Source organism: Petaurus breviceps, unplaced genomic scaffold, assembly GCF_028583685.1.
Source record: "Petaurus breviceps papuanus isolate PSGF00001 unplaced genomic scaffold, PetGlider_PUasm1.0 90925, whole genome shotgun sequence".
NCBI lineage: Eukaryota > Metazoa > Chordata > Mammalia > Diprotodontia > Petauridae > Petaurus > Petaurus breviceps.
In genome coordinates this window covers 3,499,703-3,520,834 of record NW_027187380.1, presented here as the reverse complement: position 1 = coordinate 3,520,834, position 21,132 = coordinate 3,499,703, and the positions used below count along the sequence as shown (strand labels likewise).

General features: G+C 36.1%; 1 protein-coding gene across 1 annotated transcript in view; it reads right to left on the bottom strand.

Moving 5' to 3' along the window:
* Nucleotides 1-295: 295 nt before the first annotated feature.
* CCDC40 (coiled-coil domain 40 molecular ruler complex subunit) overlaps nt 296-21,132 on the bottom strand; it is a 101,937-nt gene continuing 81,100 nt past the window's right edge. The window contains exons 19-20 of the mRNA XM_069076090.1: nt 12,787-12,945; nt 296-1,475 (exon numbers count right to left, since the gene is read on the bottom strand). Coding sequence (XP_068932191.1) covers nt 1,227-1,475; nt 12,787-12,945 — 408 coding nt within the window. The 3' untranslated portion in view covers nt 296-1,226. The remainder of the gene's footprint in view (nt 1,476-12,786; nt 12,946-21,132) is intronic.

Sequence of the window (21,132 nt, the reverse complement as noted above, 5' to 3'; positions counted from 1 at the left end):
AGGTCACTTAACCTCTGGCTGCCTCAGTTTCCTAAAATGGTAAAATGGGAATAATAATTGTACCCACGCCCTAGAGTTATGAGGATCAAATGAAATATTTGTAAAGTGCTTAGCACTATGTCTGACACATAGTAGGTACTACATAAATGCTATCATTATTCCTATTATTCTTACATACCCAGCACCTAGCATAGTACCTGTCATACATTAGGTAGTTTTAAATTCTTATTAATTGGTTGCTTCTGAAAATGACAAAACAAAAGACAAATACTACATTAGCTTTTTATTTTGCTACTGAAAAATGTTATAAGGAAAAATATCTCCATTTTCTCTTTGTGCTACATAGGTTTCAGAGTAGTGGGAAATTAGAAATTGAGAGAATGGGAGAAAAACATCATAGCTTTTGATTCAGGGAAAATTAATTGGAAAATGTGGTAAAATACAATATTTCTAATGTAAAGACTATGTATAGTATTATTTTACTTCTTATCTGTATTCATCATGTAGTCAGTGTATGTTTAATTATAATTTAATGTATAAATTTGATATGACAGAGGACCTTTTTTATTTCACATAGTTTTAGTGCCTGTGGGAATTCTGTGGGAAGAAATGATTTCTCAGACTTGTTATATGGGCCTCCAAGGAGTAAAAATCGCTTAGTTCTCAAGAACATTAATAAATCCCATGCTTTCTAATATTTTAAAGTTGCATAAGCAAAAGATATAGTTTCTCTAAAGGATCTTTGCTATCAAGACATGTTATTCCTTTCTCTCTTACGCTGTAAGCTTCTCAAATCTGTGGTGACAAAAGGACAAATAACATTTCCTTGGGATTCTGATATATAGAACCCTCCAAATAAATGAAACTACAGTTTCCTTTATTTTAATTTTATAACTTAGACATTTTGGTTTGTATTCAGGGGATATATATTTGGAATCAAAGAAGTGAAGAATTCATAGATTACTTGACTATAGATTTTTTTAGAGGTGTTTTTTTTTTTTTTTTAAGAGCAGGAGTAGAATTTATTAGGGAAAAAAAGCAAGGGTATTATAGAGGTATTTTAAAATCTTGCTCTATTGACCTGGTCATTTTTTGTAAAATACCCTTACTATACAACTGTGGTCTTTGTTTACAGAGAAACTGTTAAAATGTACTTCTGTTTAGTTAAAATTCACAGATTTCCTCTCTGGTGTGTTGGCTTCAGGAGATGTAGCCCACCCTGTCCTCTAAGAAGGCAGACATAATTCTGGCTTGGCTGACATTGCCTGGTTGAGCTTTTGGAGTGGTGCTTGAAAATGGGGATATTCTGTTTTAACATGGTCAAGAATGCTGCATATGAGGTTCATTCGGTCTTCTTGTTTCTGCCTTTCATTCTGCAGAGATTGTTTAGATCGGAACAGGCATACATATTTTCCTTCCTTTGCAGCCTGGAGATACTTAACACGGTTCTGAAGCATTACAAGTTCTGTGAAGTTCTTAGAAAGGAAAAGAGAGAGATTTATCAACCATAAGTAAAATGGAATACCTTAGCAAATGATAAACATGAGAAGACTCAGTAGCTAAAGGCGTGATCACTGAAAAATGGAGTCTTTAGACAAAATATATAATGAAACGTTCCCACAGATTAATTAACCAAGTGGATCTTGTTTTATTGTCTTAAATAGAATGAAAGAAGAGAAATATATCCTATCACAGATTTAGCTCTGATTCAATGAAATCCAATACATAGTGAAGAAAGTAGTAGAGGAAAGAAGGCAAAAGCCAGACTTAGCAAGAAACCCATAAAAAATACACTTCTTTGTAGATATTAGAGAAGATTAAAATGACATTTTGAATTTTTTTCCATTGCCATTTCAACTTCCTTTTACTACTACTATGTTGATGTCTCATTGTGACATTATAGTGAAGCCAGATTCTTAAAGCCTATGGCCAGTCGAATGGGAGCTCTGGAAATGCTCCCATTATGGCCCATTGATAGAAGATCACTACCTGAGGATCACCAGTGTTTTAATTTATATCAGTGGAGGGGAAATCACAAGGAAATTAAAAATTTTCTTTAAGTCATCACCCTTATCTTTATAAATCTATTAACATTTGAAGGGATAAGGAAAGATAAGGGAAAATAGGCAATAGCTGATTTCTGCATAATGGTGATTACTGTTTTTTCTTATATAAGGGTAAATAGCTACTGACCAATCATTGGGAAAGAATATATTTTTAATGTTTTTAAAAATAGCATGGATCAATTTGTAGTGATGGTAGTGATTTAGTGACTATCTCTTGGCCCATTCTCTTCATGATCATGTATTTTCATGAAAGCTGACCAAAGATAGGGGTGCCTTTGTGGTCATAGGACAAAGTGAAGCCAGCAGGTCCACAGCATATCAGAACTATATATTCACTATAGATTCACCAACATTAGGTTCAAACTACGTTGAAACTTCACTAGCCATGGAGAGTTGGAATTTTCAAATGAAACAGTCTAAGAAGAGAGATATTGCCGCTCCTCCAAGAGGACAAGCTACAGTTTGCTGACTGGAGAAATTTGTTGTATTCATTCCAGAAGGGAAACTTTATTCTTGAAACATATAGCTTAAAAAGAACAAAGAGAGAGCAAGGGAAAGGTTAGGGTGGGAGAGGACAGGTTTTCAACAAAGAACCAAAAATGAGGCCATTAAAATTGCATTTTTAGTGTTTTAGGACCTATGACTTCCATGTGGTTTCTATGAACTTCATGCTATATATGAAGACGTTTGCTCCTGAAAATTTTATAACTGCAGGTTTTGTCCTTCCTCTGGGGAATAAAAAAAAGCATTGATATTACTTACTTGAAAACATATATAAAAATATATTAATAATTAAGGTCTTTCCCCCTTTTGTTTGGATCTTTGTGTATTCCAAATTTGTTCTACTCTATCTAATGTAATCTGAGTTAGTATGCAAATATAGAATCCCACTGCTCTCAGAGGACCTTTGATACTCAGTTGTGAAAACAATGGCCTCCTGATATTGGGTATGTAATACAGAGACAGAACTCTCTGGGAAGATCCATGCCCATATTAATTGACTCCTATCCCAATGGACATCTATCCTTCTTTCCATCTCTAATGATATCATTCAAAGTTAAGTATCTATTTGCATCTTAATGGTCTCATAGCATCTATGATGATAGAGAAATCCCTAAATATTTTTAAAAATCATATATTTTTTCAATCAATACTTTCTATTCTCACTTCCCCCCTCCACCAACATATAATGAAAGGAAAACAAAAACCATTACAAACATGTATAGTTAGACAAAACAGATTTCTACACTGGCCATGTCCAGAAAAACATGCCTCATTCTGCACTCTGAGTCCTTCACCTCTCTATAAAGAGTTGGGTAGCTTGTTTCATCACTGGTCCTCCGGAATCATGATCTTTACAATGATCAGAGTTCCTAATTATAATAAAGTTATCTTTATTATATTGTTGTCATTGTTCTCTTGGATAAATGTTCTTTTGGTTCTGTTCACTTTACTCTGGATCAATTCATTCAGGTCTTCTCAGGTTTCTCTGAAACCATCCCCTTCACATTTTCTTACAGCACAATACTATTCCATCACATTTATATGCCATAAATTGTTCAGCCTTTCCCCAACTGATGGGTACCCACTCAAAACTCATTCTTTGCCACTTCAAAAAGAGCTAAAATATTTTTGTACATACTTAGAGTTTGTTCTGCTTAGGACTAATCCTTTCCTTTATTTATCTTTCCTCTTATTCCCCCTATTCTTTTCCCCTTTCCCTCCCATTTCCCTGAGTGAAATCTATTTCTGTGCCCAATTGTTCATGTATTTGCTCATTGCTTTAACCAGATGAGTGAGGTTAAAGTGTCAGCTGCTCCTCTCACCTGTTCTTCCTTGTTTGTATACTTGCACACACTGATTATGCAAGGTAATTTTCTAACATTTCTTTCTCTTTACTCCCTAGAATAAATACCCTAGGAGTAGGACTCATAGTCATTTTATCTTTTCTTTCCATTCTTCTCTTAAGATCATTAAGACATAACAGAACTATTCCCAAGTCTTATCTAACAAGACTCTTTTTATGACACTGATGATGATAGGGTTCAGTGTCATCTCCCCATATTTGAATGTAAGTCCTTTATGATTATTCATGTTTGCCTTTTTTTATGTTTCTCTTAACTCCTGTGTTTAAACTTCAGAATTTCTATGGAGCTTTGGTCATTTCATGAGGAATGCTTGGAAATCCTCTATTTCATTCAAGATTCAAGTTTTTTCCCTCTGTATTTTTAATTGTAAATCTATGTACTTTGCTTTTTGAAATATTGTATTCCAACCTCTCTGCTCCTTGATGATGATGGCTCTTAAATTTTGCATAACCCTGAATGTGGCTCCTTGGTACTTGAATTCTTTTTTTTTTTTCTGACTGCTTGCAATATTTTTCCTTAACCTGGGAGTTCTGGATTTCTGCAGGGAATTTTCATTTTGAGTTGTTGTTTTTTTTTTTCCAGCATGTAACCAGTGGAGTAAATGGTTTCTATTTGTTCCATTCTTATTTTCAGGGAGTTTGTTGCTTGGGCAAGGTCTTGTGCCTCATTCAAAACCTTTTCAATTCTATCTTCCATAATTCTCTGCTCTTATTTTTGCTTCTAATATTCTCATTTCATTTATAAAATTTTTTTAAAAGAAAACTCTTCCTTTATATCCTCTGGAAATTTTAGTTGACTTTGTGCCCAAGGGGTGTGTGTGTCTGTGTGTGTGTGTCTATGTGTGTATCTGTGTGTGTGTGTTTAAGGCTTTACTTGGAGATATTTTAGAGTCATTTTCTTCTTGGTTTGTGACTTGAGCACTTCTGTCACCATAAAAAGCTTTTTATGGTGGGATTCTCTTTTTGTTTGTTAATTTTTCCAGATCACTTCTTGATTTTGTACTTTTTGTTACAGAGAGAAAGTTTTGTGTTTTCTTGAGATATTGAGTGTTTTGTTATTCCAGGATCTCAGGGACAGGTTAGGCTGGGGACCTGCAAGCTTTCAACACTCCCAAAGTAGATCAAAAGACTCAAGGCAAAATAGTCTGAGCTCTTCAAGTTTCTAATCAAGATTTAGGTCTAAGCAACAGTATAACACTGCTAGATTCAGCTACTATCAGCCAGCTGGGAAGCTCTGCTTTTTCAGAGTGACAGAACTGCAGGATATTCCCTTTGACTTGTTATTCTTGTCTTGTTATTTGTCTGCAGGCTTCAGACTGGGCTAGAAGCTGGTGCTGAGACTCTGCTTGTTCCTAGAATCTGAGCCACACTGCAACTGCTTGCTCCTGAACTTGATCTTGGTACACAGTCTAAGGTCTGTAACCACTCTGGATTACCACCATTGGGCTCAGGTCCCCTCCTCAGTATACCCTGGATCTGTGACATAGTGGTGGTTATTACGTGATAAAGCTGCCAATTGCCATCTATTTTCATTGAGGTTTCCCAGCATGTTTCTGGGAGCTCCTCTTACCCAGGGGCACAGTGTCTCCCTTGCATTGGAGTGCTCCCCTGGGAATGCATGCTCTTGGCCAGACCCTAACCTTAATGTCTGTAGACTTCTCTGTTTGCCTCCTCATGCTGACCTAGATTGAAAAAATTACTCACTGTGACTTTTTCTTGGATTTTTCCATAAGGGTTCAGTCTGGTGCATTTTATAGATCTGTTTGGAGGAGTTTTAGAGAAGAACTCAGCTATACTTCTTCCTGCTACTCCACCATCTTGGCTCCACCTCCCTCTTGTTAATTGACCAGGATTAGATGGTTGAACATTTCAAATCTATGACTCTCATCCCTCTAAAGCAATTATACAACACTTAATGACCACAAAGAATAGATCTAAAAGTAGAAATTATCTATTAATATATTTGTTCCCTGCCAATCACCATCCTAGAACCCCTAAAAAGGAGGAAACATCCATAACACATTACCAGATATGGGACTTTTCTTGCACATAGTGGGGAATTGAACAGAGATTCCTAAATAGGTCGAGTTTATTCAACCTATTTGAAATTACAGGATGCCAGGGGGCTGCATTTCTCCACCCCCTCACCCATTTTTCACATTAGCTTTGTTGTGGGGAAAAAAAGGCAATAAAAATGAATAAAGAAAAAAATATGTTTCAATCCATACTCGGAGTCAGTTCTCTATCTGGAAGTAGACAGCATTTTTCAACATGAGTCCTTTGGAATTGTTGTGGATCACTGAACTGATAAGAGTCACAGTTGATTATCCTTGCAATATACCTGGTACTATATACATCATTCTCCTGGTTATGCTCACTTCACTTTGCATAAATTCATATGTCTTCCCATGTTTTTTGCAAGCATCCCCATCATAAATTTTTTACAGCACAATAGTATCCCATCATAATCATATACCACAACTTGTTCAGCTATTCCCCAATTGATGATTATCTCTTTGATTTCAATTCTTTGCTACCACCTAAAAGAGCTGCTATAAATATTTTCATGCATATGGGTCCTTTTCCTTTTTCTCTAATGTCTTTGGGGTAAAGACCTAGTAGCAGTATTACTAGGTCAAAGTGTACATTTAGTTTTATAGCCCTTTGGGCATAGGTCAGCCTCAGAGTTGTTTTAGTTTGAATTTCTCTAATTAGTAGTGATTTAGAGAAATTTTTGGTATGATATTTGCTACTGATAGCTTTGCTTTCTTCTTCTGAAAACTGCCTTCATATCCTTTGACCATTTATCAATTGGGGAATGGCTCATATTTTTATGAATTGGGCTCAATTCCTTATATATTTGAGAAATGAAATCTTTATCAGAGAAGCTTGCTATATAACTTCCCCCCCTTCCCCCAGTTTCCTGCTTTCCTTCTAATTTTGGTTGCATTGGTTTTGCTTGTGTAAAAGCTTTTTCATTTCCTGTAATCAAAATTACCCATTACATACCCTTGTGATGCTTTCCATCTCTCTTTTTTTTTTGGAGGGGGAAGGTGGGGCAGTTGGGGTTAAGTGACTTGCCCAAGGTCACATGGCTAGTAAGTATGTTAAGCGTCTGAGACCAGATTTGAACTCAGGTCTTCCTGACTCCAGGGCCAGTGCTCTATTTACTACAGCACCTAGCATCCCCTAGAAGCTCTCCATCTCTTGTTGATTATGAATTCTTCCCCTATCCATGGGTCTGACAATTAATTTTTAGTGTGATCCCCCAATTTACTTATGATATCATCCTTTATGTCTAAATCATGGACCCATTTTAAGCTGATATTGATATATAGTGTGAGATATTGGTCTATACCTAGTTTTTACTAGACTACTTTACAATTTTCCCAGTAGTTTTTGTCAAATAGTGAGTTCTTGCCCCAGTAGCCTGGATCTGTGGGTTTATCAAACACTAAGTTACTGTGCTCATTTGCTTCTATATATTGTGTACCTAATCTGTTCCATTGGTCAACTACTCTATTTCTTATCTAGTTCCAGACCGTTTTGATGATTACAGATCTGTAGTATAATTTTAGATCTGGTACTGCTAGGCCCCCTTCCTTCTAATAGTTTTTCATTGATTCCCTTGATATTCTTAAACTTTTGTTCCTATAGATGTATTTTGTTATTTTTTTCTCGCTCTATAAATTAATTCTTTGATAATTTGATTGGTATGGCATTGAATAAATTGACTTAGGTAATATTGTCATTTTAATTTTTACTGACTTGGCCTACCCATTTGCAGTTAATATTTCTCCACTTGTTTAGATCTATCTTTATTTGTGTAATTGCGTTCCTATGGTTCCAATGTGTGTCTTGGCAAGTAGACTCCCAAATATTTTATACTTTCTTCAGTTATTTTAAATGAAATTTCTCTATCTTGGTAATATATATAAATGCTGATGATTTGTGTTATTATTTTTTTTAATATCTTGCACCTTTGCTAAAGTTGTTAAATTGTTTTGATTAGAATTTTAGTTGACTCCATAGGGTTCCCTAAGTATATTATCATATCATTTGCAAAAAAAAAAGTTTTGTTTCCTTGTTGCCCATGCTTATTCCTTCAATTTCTTTTTCTTGTCTTACTGAAATAGATAGCAGTTCTAAATAAGGTATTAAATAATAATGGACATCTTTGCTTCACCCCTAATCTTTTTTTTTTTTTTTAAAGCAATCGGGGTTAAGTAACTTGCTCAAGGTTACACGGCCAGTTATTTCTGGGTGTGGTGCTAAGTGTCTGAGCCCGGATTCTATCCCCAGGTCATCCTGGGACTGGAGCCGGTGCTCTTACTCGCTGTGCTACGTTGCTGCCCCTCACCCCTAATCTTAATAGAAAGGCTTCTAGCTTATCCCCATTACAGATAATATTTGTTCTTGGTTATAGATAGATACTAATTATCATTTTAAGATAAAGCTACATTTATTCCTATTCTTTTTAGTGGCTTTAATAAGAATGGTGTTGAATTTTGTCAAAAGATTTTTCTGCACCTATTGATATAATCATACGATTTTTGTTGTTTTTGTTATTGATATGGTCAGTTATGCTTATAGTTTTCCTAATATTGAATCAGTCCTATATTCCTGGTATAAATCCCACCTGATCATAGTGTATAATCTTTGTAATATATTGCTGTAATCTCCTTTAAATTTTATTTAAAATTTTTACATTCATTAGGGAAATCAGCATATAGTTTTCATTCTATTTTTGCTCTTCCTGATTTAGGTATCAGCACCATATTTGTGTTGTAAAAAGAATTTGATAGGACTCCTTTGCCTATTTAAAAAAAACAGTTTATATAGGAATTAATTGTTCTTTAATTATTTGGTAAAAATTCACATGTAAATCCATCATGTATTTTTTTCTTAGGTAGTTTATTTGTGACTTGTTTACTTTCTTTTTCTAAGATAGGGTTATTTAAGTATGTTTTTTCCTCTCTGCCAATCTGGGCAATTTAAATTTTTATAAATAGTCATCCACTCAATTTAGATAGTTTTATTGACATGAAGTGGGCAAAATAGCTCCTAATAATTGTTTTAATTTTATCTTTATTGGTTGTGTATTCATCCTTTTAATTTTTGATACTGGTAATTTGATTTTCTTCTTACTTTTTAAAAAAAAACATTTCTCTTTTTTTTGTATTCATTTATTTTAGTTTCCAACATTCATTTCCACAAGATCTGAGTTCCAAATTTTCTCCCTGTCTCTCCCCTACCCCCCATCCCAAGAAGGCAAGCATACTGATTACCCCTTTCCCCAGTGTCTCTTCTATACCCTCCATCCCCCTTACTTTCTTGTAGGGCATTTCTATACCCCATTGCCTATATATCTTATTTCATGGTTGTATGTAAAAACAATTTTTTTAACATTAGTTTTTAAAACTCTGAGTTCCAGATTATCTCCCTTCTTCTCTCCTCACCCACCTCCATTGAGAAGATAAGCAATTCAATATAGGTTATACATGTGTAGTTATGCAAAACATAGTAATCATATTGTGAAAGACTATTTCTCTCCATCCTATCCTGCCCCCCATTTATTCTATTTTCTCCTTTGACCCTGTTCCTTTTCAAAAGTATTTGATTCAGGGTGGCCAGGTAGCACAGCGAGTAAGAGCACCGGCTCCAGTGTTGGAATGACCTGGAGATCGAATCCTGGGCTCAGACACTTAGCACCTACCCAGAAACACCTGGCCATGTAACCTTGAGCAAGTTACTTAACCCCAATTGCTTAGGGGTGGCCAGGTGGCTCAGCGAGTAAGAGCACCGGCTCCAGTGTCAGGATGACCTGGATCAAATCTGGGCTCAGATACTCAGCACCACACCCAGAAATAACTGGCCGTGTAACCTTGAGCAAGTTACTTAACCCCGATTGCTTTAAAAAAAAAAGTATTTGCTTCTTACTACCCCCTCACCCAATCTGCCTCCCTTCTATCATCTCCCCCCCTCTTACCCTTTCCCCCTACTTTCCTATAGGGTAAGATACCCAATTGCACATGTATGGTATTCCTTCCTTAAGCCAAATCCAGTGAGAGTAAGGTTGACTCATTCCCTTTCACCTTCCTGCTCTTCCCCTTCATTGTAACAGCTTTCTCTTGCTTCTTTTATGTGAGATAATTTACCCTATTCTATCTCTCTCTCCTTCTCCCAGTATATTTCTCTGTCACCTCTTAATTTTATTTTTTAGATATCATCCCTTCATATTCAACTCACCCTATGCCCCCTCTTTATGTATATATATATATATATATATATATACACATACATACATAAATACATATAGAAAGATAGATAAGATATTCCCTTCAACTATACTAATACTGAGAAAAGTCTCATGAGTTACAAATATCATTTTTCCATGTAGGAATATAAACAATTCAACTTTAATAAGTTCCTTCCATGAGAAGTCTGGAAACTTCCACATTTCTCTTACCTATTTTACCTTTTCGTGCTTCTCTTGATTCTTGTATTTGAAAGTCAAATTTTCTGTTCAGCTCTGATCTTTTCATCAAGAATACTTAAAAAAACCTCTATTTCATTGAATATCCATATTTTCCCCTGAAGTATTACACTCAGCTTTGATTTACATGTGAATTTTTACCAAATAATTAAAGAACAATTAATTCCTATATAAACTGTTTTTTTTTTAAATAGGCAAAGGAGTCCTACCAAATTCTTTTTACAACACAAATATGTGCCAGGTATTTTTCACAAATATTATCTCATTTTATCCTCACAACAACCTTGTGAGGTAGGTGTTTTTATTATCCCCAATTTATAATCGGGGAAATTGAGGTAGAGGTTAAATGACTTGCCCAGGGTCACACAGTAGTATCTGAGGCCAGATTCTTGGTTTTAATCCTAGCTCCCTTGGTCTCTGGAATATTATATTCTAAGCCCTTTGATCCCTTAATGTAGGATCTTGTGTTATTCAGCCTCAGTGCCAGCAAAGAGATTCCTGCAATTGCCCTCTGATTGATTCCCCCACCATCTGTGGGCCTGGGGCTCCCAAAGCAATCACTGCTACTACTGCTGCCACTGCCACCACAAGTACAGCTACCTCCACCACCCTGGGGGCTGGGGCCAGATCATACTCTTCTCTCATCCGGGTCCAAAAGAATTTTTCCACTGACCTTTTACTTTGTCTTTGGTATTTGTGGGTTAAGAAGTCTGAAAACTTCGACAGGTGCCAGTGATTCAGTCCCCTGAGGCCTGTTCTGGCCCAGTCTGTGCCAGTGTGGCCCATGTAGGACTGCGCTGTGCTCCCAGCCCAGTGTGATGGACCCTTCCTTTCGGCCCACCAGGCTCATTAGTTGAAGATATATTTCACTCTGTCACTTTGTGGGTTCCACAACTCCTAAATTTGTTTAGTGTCATTTTCCACAGGTATTTGGAAGTGATTGGGGGGCGAGCTCAAGCAAGTTCCTGCTTTCACTCCACTATCTTGACTCTACCCTCTTCTTTCTTTTTTAAAATTAAATTAACCAATAGTTGATCTAGTTTATCATTTTTGTCATAAAATCAACTCCTAGTTTTATTCAGTTTTTAAAAATTTTTACTTTTATTAATCTTTCCTTTGATTTTTAAGACTTTCTATTTTGGTATTTAAATGGGGATTTAAAATTTCTTGTTTTTCTAAGTTTTTTTTTAGTTTCATGCCCAATTTGTTGATCTGTTCTTTATCTTTTTTCTATTTTTGACATAAGCATATACAGATATAAAATTTCCCCTAAATATTGTTTTGGCTGCATCTCACAAATTTTGGCATGTTATCTCATTGTTGTCATTATCTTTAATGAAATTATTATTTCTATGATTTATTCTTTGACCCATTCATTCTTTAGGATTGCATTATTTAGTTCCCAATTAATTTTTAATCTGTGCTCCAAAAACTTTTTTCTGAATGTAATTTTTGTTGCATTGTGAGCCAAAAAGGATGCATTTAATATTTCTGCTTTTCTACATTTATGTGAGGTTTTCATGCCCTAATACATGGTCAGTTTTTTTAAAAAGATGCCATACACAGCTTAAAAATGAGTATGGTCCTTTCTATTCCCATTCAATATTATCTAGAGGTCCATAGTATCTAACTTTCCTAAAAGTGAGAAAAGAAGCAAGCAGAAATAATGAAGGTCAGATAGCAAGAACAGAGCAGAGTCTCAGTTCCAGCTTTGAGACCTATGTATATTTGTGTGGAAAACTCCAGTTTTTGAAGGAAATTCTTTGTATTACTGTTCTACAGTGCCACTTAGTAAATGCCTTTACCTTGAGTTAATTTTATCCTCTGGCTAACTGGAATAAAGGTAAATGTACTGATGGGGACCATAAGCTATAATTTTAGGAGGTGGACCCAAAGAATATCATCCCACTGAGGACACAATTGGCAAGTGCAGGTTGGAAGAGAGTGCTCAGAGGGGACACTATATGTATGAAAGGGAAAGCTACAAAGCCATCTTAGGAAGCAGCCACATCATCTGGGTGCAAATTTGGAAGTACAAATATTTCTGTAGATTATTTTTTCCTTTTTCCTTGAAGAAGCCCTTGCTGCCAAATGTAGAAATTCAAATGAGTGGGAGAAACTGATTGAATCTCTTCTCATTTTAAAATTCTTAGAAGTCACATAATTAGACTTAGAAGTCTAATTGCCATAGTGAGGGGACCTAATTTATCTAGTAAGATGTTATCATTGAATAAAAACTCATAGCAGTGTAGTACCTGGTAGCATTAATTCCTGGAAGGACAGAACCATAGTAGGATTTGTTTTGGGTTCTGCTAACCTGTGTTACTCTATTTGACTGAACAAAATAATCTCTTTACCTGTCTCTTAAGTTCTGTGAGTTTACTGATAGTGGTGTCAAGTTGGTCATCCTCTTTCTGCAGGTTGGTAAGCTTTTCCTGCTTTTCTACAAGAGACTCACTTAGACATTTTTGAGTTTCTTTCATCTCAGAGATGCTTTGGTTGCAGTCTTCAGTGAACTATGAAAAGAAAATGAATTCTGAGATGAAAACTATGGACAAAGATATTCTCTTAGCTTCTGACAATTATATGAAGTCACACAATAATTGATCAATAAATCAATTACCTATAATATATAATGGTGTATAATATATACCAAACAGCATGTGATGACCTTGATGGGAATATGAAATTCTAGGCACTAATAAGGATACAAAGGATGAATAAGATAATCCTTATCTCCTAGGGAAACGAAATTTAAAAATGAAAGAATTGAGCAAACAAGTATAATGTTATTCTATATAGTGCAAATTCTAAATACAATATAAACTTCAAAGGAAAGAAATTTCCTTGTAGGCTGGAATAGTTAGAGAAAGCATGTTGGAGGACTTGGGATAAACTCTAAAACAGAGGTTGTCAAGCACATGATCTGCACTGAGTCACAACGCTCCCTGAGTGTGACCAAACCAGATTAAAATGTACTTGGGAAATATTTAATAAAACACTTACATACATACATACATACATAAAAATTAAAAAGAGAAAAAAGATAATGTTAATATGTGGTTTTCTAAGTCAATATGCAGCTTAAAGCGAACCTTATGTGTGGCTTAGTAGCCCCATTTCTTTGGAAATTTGAGTTTAACACTACTACCTTAAGGGATAGATAGGAGTTCAATAGATGAAGGAAGTAAGATATACTTGTGCATGAAGTAGCATAATGATATAAGAAGCAGTGTAGGGTAGTAGAAAACATGCAGTAGAGACTCAAATCCTGCCTATGTAACATTGAGCACTCTTTTATTCTGAATCTGTTTCCTAATCTGTAAAATACAATAACCTGCTGTATTTCTTAGGATTGTGGTGAGGATCAAATGAGATAATGGATGTAAAGAAAGCACTTTCCAAACCTTAAAGCACCATATAAATGTCACTTACAATAGCATGGTGGCAGAAATGCATATGGCATGTATGGAGAACAGCAAGAAAACTGGATTGACCTGAACAGAGTAATGTTGTAGAGAAATAAGAAATAAGGTTGGATGGACAGTAGAGTGAGGTCAGATAATGGAAGGCCTTGAAAACTAAGAGGAGTCTGGACTTGCAGTAGGGAACCACTGGATGCTCTTTTTTCAATTAATTCAACATGCGCTCAGAGGACTAGGTGCTAGGTGATGAGGGGAGATGTAATTAGAAAAGAGTGATAGTGTGATGTAGCAGACAGAGCAATGGACTTGGAGTTACTCTGGGCTTAAATCCTACCTCTTGCACCTATGTGATTTTTGGGCAAGTTACTTAAAATATACTCTATACTTAACTTCTTCACTTTAAAATGGGACTAATATAACCTTTAGTTCTTAACCTACAAAGTTGTTGTGAAGATTAAATGAAATAATATAAAGTATTTTGCAAACCTTAAGATACTCCATAAATGTCAGTTGTTATTATTGAGACATACCCTACCCTCATGGAATCTACAATCTAGGAAGAGAATGAAATTTAAACATAGTTAACTACTGAGAGCTGGAACTCTTTTTTTTCTTTGTAAAATTTGTTTTGGAAGAAAGAAGTAGCATTTGAGAAAGACTTTAAAGGATGACGAGAAAGGGCATTCCAGGTACAGGCAAGAGCATGAACAAAGCAACAGGGTTGGGAGATTGTAATATATGTTCAAAGGGCAGAATTATCCAGTTTGGCTGGATAGGTAGAAAGTGGAGCAGGTGGAAAGGATTAATAAGAGAGAAATCTGAAGAGGTACATAGGTGTTTGCTTTGGGGGCTTTGAATGCCAGACAGAGGAATTTGGAATTTTATTCATTACAAACCTAGGAGGGGGTAGGAACTAAGTAGCACAGTGGATAGAGTACCAGGCCTGGAGTCAGGAACATTCATCTTCCTGAGTTCAAATCTGGCCTCAGATACTACTGTGTGACCCTGGGCAAGTCATTTAACCTCTACCTCAATTTCCCCGATTATAAATTGGGGATAATAAAAACACCTACCTCACAAGGTTGTTGTGAGGATAAAATGAGATAATATTTGTGAAAAATACCTGGCACATAGTAGGCATCATATAAATGTTTATTTCTTCCCCTTTGCACAGGTTGCCTCTTATAATCAAAATGCTCTCACCCCTGTCTCTTATGATCTCTAGTTTTCTTAGAAGCATACCTCTGATGTAAGATTTTTCCTGATGACCCTAACTGCTAGTGAATCTCCTGGAAATTATTTTTAATCACTACATATACATATACATATACATGTGCATACACAATATATATATGCATATACATGTGTATGTATGACATAAATATATTATATCTTTATACTTATACATGTAGTTATTTCTTCAATAGAATGAAAACTCCTAGAAAAGGAAGTGACTTTCATTTTTGCCTTTGTATTTATAGGACCTAGTGCAATACCTGGCAGACAGAAGATACTTAATAAATACTTGTTGTTTGATTGGCAGTGGTCTAGAGGACAGAGACAGTTTTGAAATGAGATTGTAGAGATTGATAAGCTTATTAGAAAGTTACTGAGAGGTGGAGGGACGGAAAGCATTTTTGCACAGCTCACCCAAACCACCTCTTCTACAGCCATCTAGGAAGCACACTATACCAATTCTGATTGGGAAAGCAAAGGAAAAGTCACAATGAGTCATTTTTTCCCAGCCCCATTAACATCTTAGGAAAACAGAGAGGCCTTCAAAAACTGAGGTGGTGCTGGTCAGGAGAGCAGCACAGCAGCAATAACAGCAGAGAGAGCAGAAGCAGTGTTGGGGGAACATTCTAGCACCCAGGGATAGTAAGGAAAGTAAGTCTAAACACCAAGGCTGGAAGCAATGGGGTCCTAAGGGACTCCTGAAACAGCAGTGAAAACAGGAAGGTGTGCCAGCTGGCAGCTCTGTTGTCCATTACTCAGTGTGGAGGAGAGCAGTCATGTCCCAGAGGTCTTAGCTGTATACAGAGCAAGGAATAAGTTCCAAAAATTTAGGTGTATGACTCTGAGCTCAAGAGAAGAGTAATAGACTCATTTCTAACCTTTAGCCCCACACATAAAGCCTGCAGTAGAATAACCACATCAGGAAAACTAACACCAAAGGGGCATCAAGCAGTTCAGTCACTTTGAAGATATAGAATCTCCCAGCAGGCTAAGAGTAAATGAGTCCAATAGCAGTCTACTGAAACTCAACCACACAACCCAACAGACCCAAACTGGATCAGGAACTTTCAGAGTTCATACTAGGCAGTGAACAAACCTCTCTCCAGATGACACTACTATGGAAGCACTGAAAACTTTCAGGCCCCCAGACTGAGTTATGAAAACAGCTGAAAGTCATATAAAGACTCAGGCCAGACATCACCACCTCCCTAGCAGTAAATAGACCCAACTCTAATGTAAAGTCCAAAGTCAAGAAATAGGCTAGAAGAATGAACAAACAAACAAAAAAGAAAAGAACCTGACCATAAAGACCTATTATGATGACAGAGGTTCATGACACAAACAGAAGACAACAACTTGAAAATATCAGCAAGCAAAGCCTCAGAGAAAAATGCCTCAGATCTGTCATCTATAAAATGCGCTGGAGAAGGAAATGGAAAACCTCTCCCATATCTTTGCCAAGAAAACCCCAAATGGGTCCACAAAGAGTTGAATGTGACTAAAACGACTGAACAGCAACACAGGTGAGGAAACTGAGGCCACAAGAACAGTAAGTGACTTGCCCAAGATCACACAGCTGGCAAGTGTCAGAGGTCAGATCTGAACTGTATGTCCTGACTCCAAGCTCAACATTCTATCCACTGAGCCCACATAGCTGCCTGAAGGGAAATAAGAAAGGTAGGAGGGGGCTTGATTACGAAGGGTTTTGAATGCCAAACAGAACATTTTGTATTTGTTCTTGGAAGCAACAGGAAGCCACCGGAGTTTATTGAGTGATGGGAGGGGTAGAGTGGTAGTGCCATGATCAGATCTTCATTTTAGGAAAATCACTTTAGTGAATGGAGAATGGATTAAAGTGGAGAGAGAGTTGAAGCAGCCAGTAAAATTAAAGAGCTAGTGCCTACTGAAGTTTGAGATTCTGTTGTACCTAAAAGGCACAGTCATGGATTATGGAAGTAGAATCTTAAGGTCTTAAATTTATAGATAATTGAAATTTAGTAATGTATAAACTTAAGCCAAAATTTATTAGGTTGTTACATTTTTAAAAACTACTAGTTTCTTATCAAAACAAAAGAGCTTCTGTGCAAATGATGGTATGCATAGCAAGATAGCAGATGATACTCTTTTTAGACAACTAGACAAAAAGAAATCTGTTCTCATCAGGTTACTGTTGACTGAATGGTCATGATTTGCAATATCTTTATCTTATCGTAGAAGTCCTTGAAACTTTACTGTTATAATCTAATATCACAAATTGCATTTTTGACTTGTTTTTTCTTTCTCTTTGAGAAATATTCTATTCTTTATCTGTAATATTAATGTAAACTCTCTAGGGTGAGGTAATTTCTAGAACTTTCTGGAAGTATTTCCATAAGATTATATAAGAACTATGCTCAAAGGGCTATAAAACTGTGCATACATTTTGACCTAGGTCTGTATCCTAAAGAGATCAAAAGAAAAAGGAAAAGTTCTATATGTACAAAAATATTTATAGCAGCTCTTTTTTGTGGTTGCAAAGAATTAGAAATTGAGAGGGAATGCTCATCATTTGGGGAATGACAGAACAAGTTGTGGCATATGATTGTGATGAAGTACTATTGTGCTATAAGAAATGATTGAGTGGGGTGGTTTCAGAAAAACATGGTGAGACCTATATGAACTGATACAAAGTGAAGCGAGAAGTAATGGGAGATCATTGTGCACAGTAATAGCAATGTTGTAATGATGATCAATTGTGAAAGACGTGGCTACTCCGATCATGACAAAGATCCAAAACAATTCAAGGATTTGGGATGAAAAAATGCTACCCACCTCCGGAAAGAAAACTAATGAACTTGGAGTGCAAACTAAATTTCCTCTCTTTGTTTTTCTTTCTTCTTTTTGAAATATGCCCAATATGGAAATGTTTTGCATGGTTTCACAAGTATAATTGATATCATATTGCTTGTCTTCTCAGTGGGTGGAAGGAAGAAGGAAGAAGAGAATTTGGAACTCAAAATTAAAAAAAAAAGAATGTTAAAATAAATTAATTAAAAATTTTTAAAGTAATCAAAATTTAGACCACTTTTGTTGATTGATAGAGGTCTCTTTATCAATTAACAATTCTCCAAAGAGCTGTTTGATATAACAAATATATATGTGTGTGTGTGTGTGTATGTAGTATAATTTCTTATTAATCTGAGTTTCAAAGATGGTAGCTTGTAATCAAAGTCCACTAAAAGGAAAAAAAATTGCAAGAGAAGGTTTTTTATTCCATTGAGATAAGATGGATTTGTGAAACTTTTTAGGGGAGTGCCTATTAGCAATTTCAGATAGACAATATTCTATCATGTTATAACATTTACCAAATGGAAACAATAGAAATAAATTTGTGGCATGAAATTATTTGAGTATGTATACTTGTAATAGTATATATAGTATATATAGTCCAGATATATATAGTATAAACATTCCAGAAATATATACATTATACTATATATATAAATATATATATATATAATAGTAAATATACTTTAAATGGAATTTAAAGATTCCCCTATATTGGCTTGGTTTTTGGTTTGATCGTGTTAAAACCCAGAGCTTGTTAATCCCACTTGTGGGATGGACTTGTTGACGTGAAAAGAGAGGGCTGAACTGGGAGAAGCTGGTGACATAGATTTAGAGAGGCACAAGACCAGAGAGAGTCAGAAGAACTTTTTGGAAGCAGCACCTTTGGAGGCAGAGAGACACTGAGAGGATTGCTGAGGGCCACTTTGAATTGCCCAGGACTTTTGAGAGCTGCCACCCAGAGCTGCCAAGTACTGAGAAGACATGTCTGTTATTCTGGTACTTTGTCTGTCTGTTTTGATGTTGTTTTGCCAGATTTGTCCACTGGTGAAAGACAGTCCTGTTGTTGCAGAAGTTTAGCAACCTTCCTGTTGGTTCAGAGCTCTTGAGACTGTTCTGCAGACAGTGAATTCTGTCCACTGGTGAAGGACAGTGCTGTTGTTGCAGGGGTCTGGGAACCTTGCTGTTGGTTCAGAGCTCTTGAGACTGTTCTGCAGACAGTGAATTCTGTCCACTGGTGAAGGACAGTGCTGTTGTTGCAGAAGTTTTGGAACCTTGCTGTTGGTTCAGAAGCCCTGGAGAAGGATTTTCTTGTTGTATGTTTACAGAAATCCTGGAAGAGGGTTTTGCTAATGTTTCCAGGGGTCCTAGGACTGTTCTACAGACAGAGAATGAATTAATGAAGAGACTGGCAATGTATCTTGTGGCCTTGCTAAGCTTTGTCTCCCCAGGAACAAAGATTGCTGAGAACTTGCCTCCTGTCAAGATGAAGAAAAGACCTCCATTTGGGTATTAAGTGCTGTGCTTAAGCTTGTTGTAACTCTGGGGTAGATTCAATTGTGATCCAAGGGTGGGGAACTTTTGATCTTTTTGTGCTCTGTGATTGAACAAATGAATGTACTTTACTTATGATTGGAAACTAATCTCCATTTGAGAACAGGGGCTTTGTGATGGACTAAATGAATGTACAGCCTAGGGGTGGAGTAGTATTTACAAGATGGACTTTGTGATTCATTAAATGAATGTAATGTCCTGGGGTGGGGAAGTACTTGATTAAATCAGGTAGTACTTGGAGATTATTGAATCACACTTAGTAAATGCTGTATTTTGAATGATGTCATATTTTGATCTCTGTTCTTAATTTTTCACTGAATAAAAATGGAGAGCCCCTATGCTGGTATTTTGAACCTTGGGAAGTTACCTTTGCTTGGCATTACAATACTAAAAATCTGTCCTTGAAGGATCTTTAGAAGGGCATGTCCTGGGGGTGGCTAGGTGGTTCAGTGAATAGAGCACTGGCCCTGGAGTCAGGAGGACCTGAGTTCAAATGCGCCCCAGACACTTAACACTTACTAGCCGTGTGACCTTGGGCAAGTTGTTTAACCCCAATTGCCCTCCAAAAAAGAAAAAGAAAAAGAAGAGCATGTCCCAATCCTCAGAACCTCATGGACTCTAAAATGAGGGGGATGGAAATATGAAACTATAATCTTTGAAAGTGAACTAACTGAAAGCAGTGGGCTCTAAAATTTGAGTTTCTGGCAGCTAATGGCCCTTGTAATTTGAATTGAGATTTTGAATATTGCCATTTATAATTTTAAATTCAGATTTAATTTGGTTGAAATTTTTCCTGAAACCAAATTATAATGTGGTCTCATTTGCAGTGAAATGTGTTCTCCTATTAGGATAATTATGGTAAATCAGAATTTAATGCAAAATACATTTGATATTTGGCATTAAAGCAATATGTTTGTCAACTATATGGATCAGGGAAAACCTGAGTTCAAATGTGGTCTCAGAAATTTATTAACTGTGTGACTTTAAGCAAGTTACTTTGCCTGTTTGCCTCAGTTCCCTCATCTTTAAAATAGTAATAGCACCTACATCCTAAGGATCCTGTGAAATAAATTGTAAAGTACTTAGCACAGTGCCTAGCACATGGTAAGTACTTTATAAATGTTAGCTGTTATTATATTAAGTATTATCACTATATTTATTTTAAAAAAATATGATTGGCATAGAAAACCAATTGATAAATGGTGATTTTATATATTAGAAGATTCAGAAATACATTCAAATGAATTGATATGATTTGATTGATAAAGAGTTTTGGGTTAGGTTTTTTAAATCCATAATGTTGCTTAATATTATTAGGCTTCTAATTTTTCTTTATTTTAAATTTTGGCAAACCATTGTATAAGACATGCTGTTAACTTGAAAAATGTTACTCAGAGAGTGTTGCAATTGCTTTATTAGAAAAGTGACTTCTTTTTTTAATCTGGAGCTGTTAGATTATGTATTGAGTTGTTAAAGAATGTGGTCACAAGTTGCCTCACTTGCAGGACAGCTTTGTGGACAAGCTCCTAGACCTCATGCCTTGCCTGATGACTTTCAAGCCTTCAGAGGTAGTAAAAATTCCTCAGGCCACTCTTCAACAGAGTACTTTCCTTCACCTTTCTCTGCCAGAACAGATCCACAGAGCATCAGCAACAATTATTG